Source organism: Plecotus auritus (assembly GCF_963455305.1).
Source record: "Plecotus auritus genome assembly, chromosome: 5".
NCBI lineage: Eukaryota > Metazoa > Chordata > Mammalia > Chiroptera > Vespertilionidae > Plecotus > Plecotus auritus.
The window spans coordinates 99461966-99471517 of record NC_137776.1 but is presented as its reverse complement, the minus strand read 5'-3'; the positions used below and the strand labels follow the sequence as shown (position 1 = coordinate 99471517).

At 44.9% G+C, this 9552-nt stretch overlaps 1 protein-coding gene across 5 annotated transcripts in view; it reads right to left on the bottom strand.

The window, feature by feature from the left end:
* Positions 1-286: 286 nt before the first annotated feature.
* The window catches only part of UGGT1 (UDP-glucose glycoprotein glucosyltransferase 1), a 200882-nt gene continuing 191616 nt past the window's right edge, over positions 287-9552 (bottom strand). For all 5 annotated transcript variants that reach the window (XM_080670465.1, XM_080670464.1, XM_080670463.1 and 2 more), the window contains 3 exons: positions 3874-3990; positions 3419-3584; positions 287-2093 (listed from right to left, as the gene is read on the bottom strand). In XM_080670465.1, coding sequence (XP_080526591.1) covers positions 2068-2093; positions 3419-3584; positions 3874-3990 — 309 coding nt within the window. In that variant the 3' untranslated portion in view covers positions 287-2067. The remainder of the gene's footprint in view (positions 2094-3418; positions 3585-3873; positions 3991-9552) is intronic.

The window sequence follows — 9552 nt, the reverse complement described above, 5'->3', positions numbered from 1 at the left end:
TTCATATCCTCCTGGCACTCCTTCAGAAAGGGCACTTCCATCACGGCATCGTGAGGGAAAACCCCGTCACGGTCAGGTGGTTAGAAACGGCGCTGTTTCCGGAGCGCCCATGCTCCCGTCAATCAATCCTTGTGCTTGGAGCCCTCGCCCACCTCCCAGGCACAAGGAGCTCACCTTGCACACAGCAGTGTCAGCAGAGTTGACCACGACCGGCCGTCAGTGGCGACATGCTTTCTGAGAGTCAGAGGTCAAGAATTACCGGCAGAAGGAGAGCCCAGGCCACTTCAGAAGCAAGCTGTGTCTTGCATATTTAAATTCAAATATTAATAAGGCCTCGTGCAGGGTGTGACAGGAATGGGCACCAAGGCCACACAGAGAACGGATTTCACACTGTGCTACCCACATGCCACCCACGAGATCTGTGGAAAGGCCCGGAAAAAGGTGGCCTGGTGCAGGGCCCACAGGAACCAGCAGCAAAAAGCATATCCCAGGGACTTATTTCCTGCTCAACCTCCCAGAAAAGGAACTAGGGAAATGCGTTCTACCCAGGCTGCAGACAGAAGAGGCAGCCAAGGGAGCTTGAGCAGCTTAAAGGATCTAAGACAAAGCTGAAGCATTTCTTGCTCTGGGCGGGGCCTCATGCTGCAGTGACTCCCAGGACACTTCCACTCTTGCCTGTTCACACCTCCCCGCTGCCGCCCCCCCCCCCCCATCATGTTTAATGGGATCATAGAAGCAAACTCCAAAGCTCCGTCAGAGTGCTTGAGAGACTCCTAAGCTACCTTTCGCCTGTGAATATGAAAATGATAAATTACTTGATATTTATCATAAGACTTAGATTTTTTTAAAAAAGACTGCAAATTAATACCATTGGGCTGAGCTATCCACGTGCACCCTCCTCGTATTCTTAAAAAGCAGGCAAATAGGAGCCTGTGGCCATGCTCCTGCTGCTGTCGCCTGCAGCTAGGAAGCTGAGAGCGACCTGGAACCGTCCACCACAGGCCACTAGCCACCAGCTGCCTCCGAGGGAGCCTGCCAGTTCCACCGGCTCCCAGCACAGGCTGCCCAGGGCTCCCAGCACAGGCCTCCCAGCTCTGCCCATTCCCAGCACAGGCTGCCCCAGGGCTCCTAGCACAGGCCACTCAATGACTAAAGGGCTCATGTGGTCTCAAGATGCCGCCATGTGAAGGCAGGGCCGGGGAGCCAGCAGGAGCAGAGACAGTGTCTGGAGAACATGAAGACACAGCCCAAACCGCTCCTGGCTCAGGTGTCAGCGTCTTTAGTGGAGAAAGCCAAAGCCCCTTCCCTGTGTCCGAGAGGACAGTCCTCCGAGGTGGCAAGGGAGCAACAAGGTGACTCCGGGGCAGCCCTGGCCCCTGGGCGCCCTCTGGCTGTTCCCAGTCAGGAAAGCAGTAAAAACAATGTTTAGAAAATGGGGAAAAAGCAAATACTTTCACAGATATAAAAACTGTTTACAAATAATTACCTAAAGTATTCAGTGAAGTGGGTGGGAACAGAATGTTTTCATTTCAATTAGTTACAATGGTTCTGATGTTTACAAGAGAACAGCCCACCCCTCTTCTCACCTCCCCGTCCTGCCCCAGAGCCTCTACTCCTCATGTTCTCCTCCTGCCCTGAGCCCACCCTGGCGACACTTGCTGGCTGGTCTCATTCCACGCTGCACGCTGCACGGATGCTGGGAGAAGCAGGGCAGGGCTCGGGCGTCAGCGAGGCAGGCAAGGAGGCAGAGGGGCCTGTGGCTCAGGGTGGGGCGCACAGGGCTGGTTTCCCCCCAGTGCCTTGGCCGTTTTCCCTTCTGGTTAGAAGACGGCTCTTGACAGAGTCCCGGAAGCTCAGCCACTGGTCTTCCTCTGAGGTACAAACCCACGAGAGCCTTCACTCCAAAGACTCAGAGCCGCCATGCCCAAGGCAAATGCTCTGAATCAAAGGGCGCTGGGCTCCTGTCCAGCCAAGTCATCAGCAGTTGTATAGACAGGTCAGAAAGAACAAGCGTTTAATATAAAAACTGTTTTTCAAATGGTGCGATTTCCTATCCTTCTCTGCAGATTATAATTCTTCATGAGTCTGAGGTCCTATAGAAAAAGACAATAATTGCAAAGAAAGTTATAAAATACAGACTGGACATGTTCAGGTACTATGACCTATTATTTGTGCCCACACCTCCATTTTATCTCTTTTTAAATTTTTAGAAACTTTGGTTTGATGTGCTTGAAAGCAAAAACAAAATAAAAAAGACATTTGTATTTTTACAAGGAAACTACCTGCATATCCCTACACAATAGGAGCCGTTTTCAAAGTACAGTATTTATTTCCAGTAAAATGCACTATTTCAGTCAGGCCTTCCTTTTTCCTTTAATAAACACCTTCCTACGTAGCTCATTTACCATCTCTACTGGTATGCTTGGGTGTTTAAGTTGTTTTCAACGCTTTTGGCTTATAAATATTTGTCAAGTAATTTCTCCATAACTTCTTCTGTTGAGTGATTTCTTGGAGGTAACTGCAAGAGAGGAATTACTGACGCAGACCCTGGCAGCCACCTGAGGACGGCCTTGTTGCTTTGTGGCCCACGGGCTGCGTCAGAATGAACAGCTTCCCTGGGTAGAACATCTTCATATGGGCTCCTGTTGCCTCCCTAGTGTTTCCTCAGATCCACTCACTATGTGTTTCCCTCTTACTGAGCAGGATGTCTACATTCTTTGCCCGTCTATGGAAATCCTTGAAGTTTTACCAATGAATTTGAATTATTTTTATCTTAAATATCCACCCTTTTAAGCTGTGATATTCAATATCATGATATAATCTTCAGGATGTTTGGGTGAATAGCTCAAGATCCATGTTCTGTAGTTGCTTTTTTAAAATTAGTTTTGAGCTGAGTAAGTGTTAAGTCCAGAATTCAGCTGAGCAGTTCACAGAAGGCCAAGCTGTGTTCTAACAACTTTTTCTAATGGCCAGGGTTCAAGGAGACATATCAGAGCGAGGCTGGCATGCAGACGGGCTCTCCGCTCGTGGCCTGAGTCACAGACAAGCACATTTGCTGGTCCTGAATGTGTCCACTCACTAGTGCCTGGACAGAGTCATGAAAAACCAAGGGATCTGGCAAGAGATTTCAATCTAATGTCAGGTTTGGCTTACGTAATACAAAACTCCTGAACCTAAATAACAAGAATACAAGGAAAGCACCCTTTCTCAAAAAAAAAAAAAGAAAAGAAAAGAAAAAGAAACAAAGAAAGAAAGAAAAGGCAGGACTGCGGAGGTGACGACTCCTGTAGGCGAGACTGAGGGAGGGAGTGAGGAACACACTGGACAGCGTCAGGACAGAGGCCACTCTTCTCTTATGTTTGCAGCCACCAGAAACCAGAACTGTGAAGCAGTCCTTCCCAAAGCCAAGCCGGCCTACCGTCTGCGTGTGGCTCCTTCGCCAGCTTCTCCTCCCGGGCTGCCGCCACTTTCTCTTCCTGGAAGCGGATCTGCAGCTGCTTGACCTCCTGGTCATAGTCCTGCCACTCGGGGACAATGCGAACAGCTGCCTCCAGCTTGGGCTCTTTGGTCATTGGGTTATTACACTGTGAAAACCAGAAAAATGACATACATGCTTCAGCAGAGCTGGAGAAAGGGTGCGTCAGAGAGAGCTCAGAGGTGTTTCTGCTCCAGGCCCTCACCGGACCCAAGGCCTGTCAGAAGAGCAGAGCAGGGCCTGGCTCCGGGACAGCCGCACACATGGGAGGGCTGCTCCCTGCATTCCCTAAACCTACGCTGCAGAGACAGACGGAGTGAGACTCTGTGCCCCGTAACTGTCGGTCACACACCCCGGGACAGACACCCCGGGACAGGCAGGAGCGGCGGCCAGCTTACCAAGTCAATGGTCTTGGCCCTTTTCTTAGAGGCATCATCACACCACGTCTCACACCACAGCCATTCTTGAGGGAGCGATTTAATTGGCACCTGATGGATCATGTTATTGGGCAAATCCTATTTGGTAAAAAAACCAACAATACAACAATGTAAAGTTCAGGGGGAAATTTAAATAAATGCATAGCAAATTAGTGATGTTAGCTGCTCATTACATAACACATGCCAGTCACAAGTTTTCAGAACTGAAAAGGTGCTTACTAAAACCTTAGAGAAGCTAAAATATTTATTTATGGTGTTTTTAAAAACCACAAAGTTTAAAGTCCATAAAACATCGAATAGCCTGCACCTAGACCTTCCACCACGAGGGCAATTCTAAGAAAAAGTACTGCTGCCTTTTTTGAAAGTCAACTGAAAATAGAGTATGGCTCTTTCTGTTCAGTTTTGCTTAATGTAAGCTCTGAATTCATCTTGTCCTCCTGAGGCCTAATCCCAAATGGATGAAGCCCACACGTTTTCTAGCCAACTGTACCTATGCTTTGAAGCTTTTTTCTCAGGAAACTTTTTGCGTTTGACACAATAAAATGTTCCATTTATGAGCCAGCAATTACATTCCAGGTATGTACACAAAAGAACTGAAAGCAGGGACTCAAACAGATGCTTGTCTGACAATATTCATAGAAGCATTACCCTCAATAGTCAAAAGATAAAAATAAGCCTAATGTCCATCAACAGATGGATAAACACAACATGGTACATGTATACAATGAAGTATCACACGATCTGGACAGGAAAGAAAACCCTGATACCTGCTGTAAACGTGAATGAACCTTGAACACATGCCTACAAAAGGAAAAATATTGTATGATTCCAAAAAGTATGTAAATAGGCAAATTCATAGAGACAGAAAATAGACTAGCGGTTACAAGGAGAAAAAGAGGATTACTCTTTTATAAAAAATACATTTTTATTGATTTCAGAGAGGGAGGGGGAGGGAGGAAGAAAGATAGAAACATCAATGATGAGAGAAAATCACTGATCGGCTGCCTCCTGCATGCCCCCTACTGGGGATCGAGCCCGCAACCTGAGCATGTGCCCGGGACCCTTCAGTCCACAGGCTGACGCTCTATCCACTGAACCAAACTGGGGAGGGTGGGGGATTACTCTTTGATTGGTGCACAGTTTATGTTTGGGAGGATAAAAAAGCTCTGGAGATGGAGAGTTACACAACACTATGAAGGTACTTAATGCCACTGAGTTGTACACTTAAAAATGACTAAAATGGTAAATTTTATGTTATGTATATTTTACCACATTTTTTTTACTAGTGTACTCACAGTAAGGGAAATTAAAGAATATTCTTCAGGCAGATGAAAAATGACCCTTTATAGAAGCCCAGAAAGACCGGGAAGAATGACGAGTAACCAAAGAGCAACTACATAAGTAAACCTCAATCTAGATACTGACTGTGCTAATCAAGGACTTCTTCTGAGGATTGAAGTACAGAGAGATGTAAACGCAAGGCAGCAAGGCAATTAGGTTGGGATGACGAGTTGGGAGCCAGGCAGACTCGCAGCCCAGCCACCCATTCATTTATGAATCACCCTGTGCCAACAGGACGCAGGAGTCAGGCTCTGGTAAGTTCTCCAGGTGATTCTTTTATGCATGCTAAAATTTGACACCAAATTTCCCAATTGTTTTGCACTGTGTGGTAGGTGGGTAAAATATACCAAATAATTAATATTTGGAAAGTCAGACATACATACTATAATTAGTAGAATAGTCATTAAAAGAATTGTAAAAACGTATATAGTTTAATAGAGGGAAAATGAAATTAAAACTCTCACTCAATCTGAAAGAAACAGACTAAGGAGAAAAAGAAAACATCAGACACATGTAATAAGTAGGAGTAATATAGAAAAGACAAACTTATGGATAGTTATACTAACTATAAATGGGCTAAAAGTTCAAATTAAATGATTGTCACACCAAATGAAAGAACAAACAGATACAAGCTATTTGTGAAAAAAAAAAAAAAAAAAAAAAAGAACTAAAATATAAGGGTAGAGAAAGATTGAAAATAAAGGTTTTTAAAAAAATACAATGTAACCCTAACTGAAAGGAAGACTAACATTAAAATAAGCACACTTTAAGGCCCAAAAAGAAAAATTAAAAAGGTATTACCAGAGATAATAAAAAGTTAATTTGTCAGAAATATATATATGACTTCTAAGTTTCTAGCCACTCAATAACAATCTCAAAATACGGAAAGCAAAACTTGACAAAACCAAGAATGAGAAAGATTTCACGGTACAGAAAAAGATCTTAAAACTATTTCTTAGAAACTAAAAGAAAAGAGACATAAAACACATAACATATTGCTAAACTTGCCCTAACGAGAACATATAGAAAATCATTACACCTAATGACTATCCTATATAATAAAGAGGTAATATGCAAATTGACCCTCACGCCCTCGCACAAAATGGCCACCCCCATGTGGTCAAAGATGGCCACCACAAGATGGCCGGCAGGGGAGGGTAGTTGTGGCGATCAGGTCAGCAGGGGAGGGAGGGCAGTTGCGGGGGATCAGGCCTGCAGGGGAGGGCAGTTGGGGGGGACCAGGCCTGCAGGGGAGGGCATTTGGGGGCGACTGGGTCGGCAGGGGAGGGCAGTTAGGGGCGATCGGGCTGGCAGGGGAGGGCAGTTGGGGGTAATTGGGCTGGCAGGGGAGCAGTTAGGTATTGATCAGACTGGCAGGGGAGTGGTTAGGGGGTGATCAGGCAGGCAGGCAGGCAGGTGAGCAGTTGGGAGCCGGCAGCTGGACATCCCTCAAGGGGTCCCAAATTGGAGAGGGTGCAGGCTGGGCTGAGGGACACCCCTGCCCCAGTGCACAAATTTCGTGCACTGGGCCTCTAGTAGAATATAAAGCCAGATGAATTGTTTACCCATACTGACCATATCTGAGTTAAAAAGCAAATCTCAGTAAACTTCAGTCAAATCTCAGTAAACTTCAGTGCCTGAAATCACATGGAATACATGCTCAGATCACAGAGCAAATGAGCCAGAAATTAACAAAATCACAGCAGGAGGCCGCCACCATTCAGTGTTTTGTCAGAGCAAGTCGGTGCGGGGCAGCACCTGTGGTGGAGGGCACTGAGGTGGGGGCAGTACCCATGCGTGGGAGGGCAGTGTAAAGGTGGGGTGGCTGCCCCCAGGAAGCCCACCCTAGCCCAGGGCAGGGCCCTACTCGCCAGAGGATGGAAGGAGCTGGAATGTGACATCATTAACAAAGACAGCCTTGTGCACAGGGGCTGAGGGTGGGCTCAGCGCCCGCACCCCCACAGCTGCAGGGCGGACAGTCATGTGGAAGCAGCTGCAAAGTTGCAGGTGGGTGCAGCAGTCCCACCTGGACCAACAAAGGGCCGGGTGTGAGGATACATCCAGTCGTCCACCGTGCAAAGGGGCCCCTGGAAGATGGTGCCTCTGCACACCGAGAGGGCGGGGGTGCGGCTCAGGGGAGCGCCGTCTTTGGAGAAGGCGGAGCCCAGGCTGTGCGCAGGAAGTGGCCGGCTGAGGATGATGACCTAAATGGAGAACGCTTGGGGTTCAGAGGCTTTACCTTCGGCAAATCAAGACTGGGAGCAAACCACCTGGCTGCAGTTGGGGACTGAAGGCTTATGCCTGTGGGAGTAGAGTCCTTTCCTCTGAGATGGCCTCGTCACGCTGTCTTTGGGGGACAGTGGAGCACACTGTCGGTTTTCACTTTGAACTCACTGGCTCAGTACAGCGCAGGTGCACTCAGACACTGCAGGTCCCCATCCAGACCACGGAGTAAAGCGAACATTGCAATAAAAACTATACATATAATGGGAAACCCCCATGTATTTGTGGTCACTTCTCCAACTCATGAGTCAAAGAAGAAATCACAATGGAAACTAGAAACATACTGAATCAAATGATACGGGATTACCACATAGAAACCATGTGGAATGCAGCTAAAACCTTGCTGAGGCAAAATTTGAAACTTTCATGCATGTATTAGAAAAGATTAAAAATAATGAACTAAACATCTATCTCAATAAATTAGAAAAAAAATTAAATTAAATAAAAGGTAAGAAATAATAACCAGAAATTAGTGAAACAGAAAAGAAACACTATAGACAAGATGAAAAACATTAAAAGCTAGATCTCTAAAAAGACTAGTAAAACTGATTAATTTTAAGCTGGAAAAAAGAGAAAGCACAAATAAACAATGCCAAGAATTAAAGAGAGCCCTAACTGGTTTGGCTCAGTGGATAGAGTGTCGGCCTGCGGACTCAAGGGTCCCGGGTTCGGTTCTGGACAGGGGCATGTGCCTTGGTTGCGGGCACATACCCAGTGGGGAGTGTGCAGGAGGCGGCTGGTCGATGTTTCTCTCTCATCGATGTTTCTAACTCTCTATCCTTCTCCCTTCCTCTCTGTAAAAAAATCAATAAAATATATTTTTAAAAAAGAGAGAGAGAGAGAAAGAGAGGGAGAGAGGGAGAGGGAAAAGGAAAGAGGGAGGGAGGGAGGGAAGGAGGGAGGGAGAGGGAGAGGGAGAGGGAGAGAGAGAGAGAGAGAGAGAGAGAGAGAGAGAGAGAGAGAGAGAGAGAGAGAAGAAATAAGTGCAGATCCTACAGATTTTAAAAAAGATAGCTGGTGTAATGAAAACATTCTGGCTCTTGATATACATATTTCAATACTTTATTAAACAGTATACTTAACCATGTCATTGTATATAAATTATATCTCAGTAAGAAAGATGAAAATTTAGTACAAACAACTCAGTGACAATATGCTAGGACATTTAGATACAACTTAATAAAAATATTGACAAATAAAGTAACAGAAAATGTCAACAGTCCCATAAATCTTAAAGAAATTAGAGTCACAATTTAAACACAGAAAAGCTCTATCTGGCTGCACTAGTGAATTCCACCAAACATTTAAGAAATAAATAATCCAATAAATTAAATGAAAAAGAACAAAACATACCTCATTTTATTACGCCAACATAGATAGGCTTGTTACCAACACCTGACAGGCACATTACAAGCCAGTGTCACACAAAAACGTAAATGCAAATTCCTTAAGCTAACACCAGCACAAAGGACTCAGGAACATATAGAAAACAATAATAAATAATGACCACGTTGTAATATATTTCAGAAATTATATTAAGTAAATGATTAACTACCATACAGAATAAAAGAAAAATATAATCTCAGATGTTAAGAACATAAAATTTAACATAAGAGATTTTTCAAAAAAGAGCAGCAAACTAGGAATACAAGGAACTTTCTTAATCTGAATGAGAGGTACCTACAGAACAAACACAGCAAACACAATGCTTAGTACTGAAACACCAAAAACTTTCCTTTTGATTCAAGAATGTCCATTATCAACATTTCTATTCAACAATATCGAAGTCCTAGCAAATAGAAAAAGCATGAAAAAAAATCTTTAAATGTAAGATTGAAAACAAGGGTAAAGTTATCATTATTTGTAGATAATATTATGTAAATAAAAAATACAACCACGGAAAGTTCAGATTTCGCCTGGGATAAGGTGAGGTCTCTCGCGAGCTGGAGGACCAGGGAAGTCTGTGCCTAGAAAAATCAGTGGCTGTTGGGGCTGGCGTGATCCGTGAATGTGAAA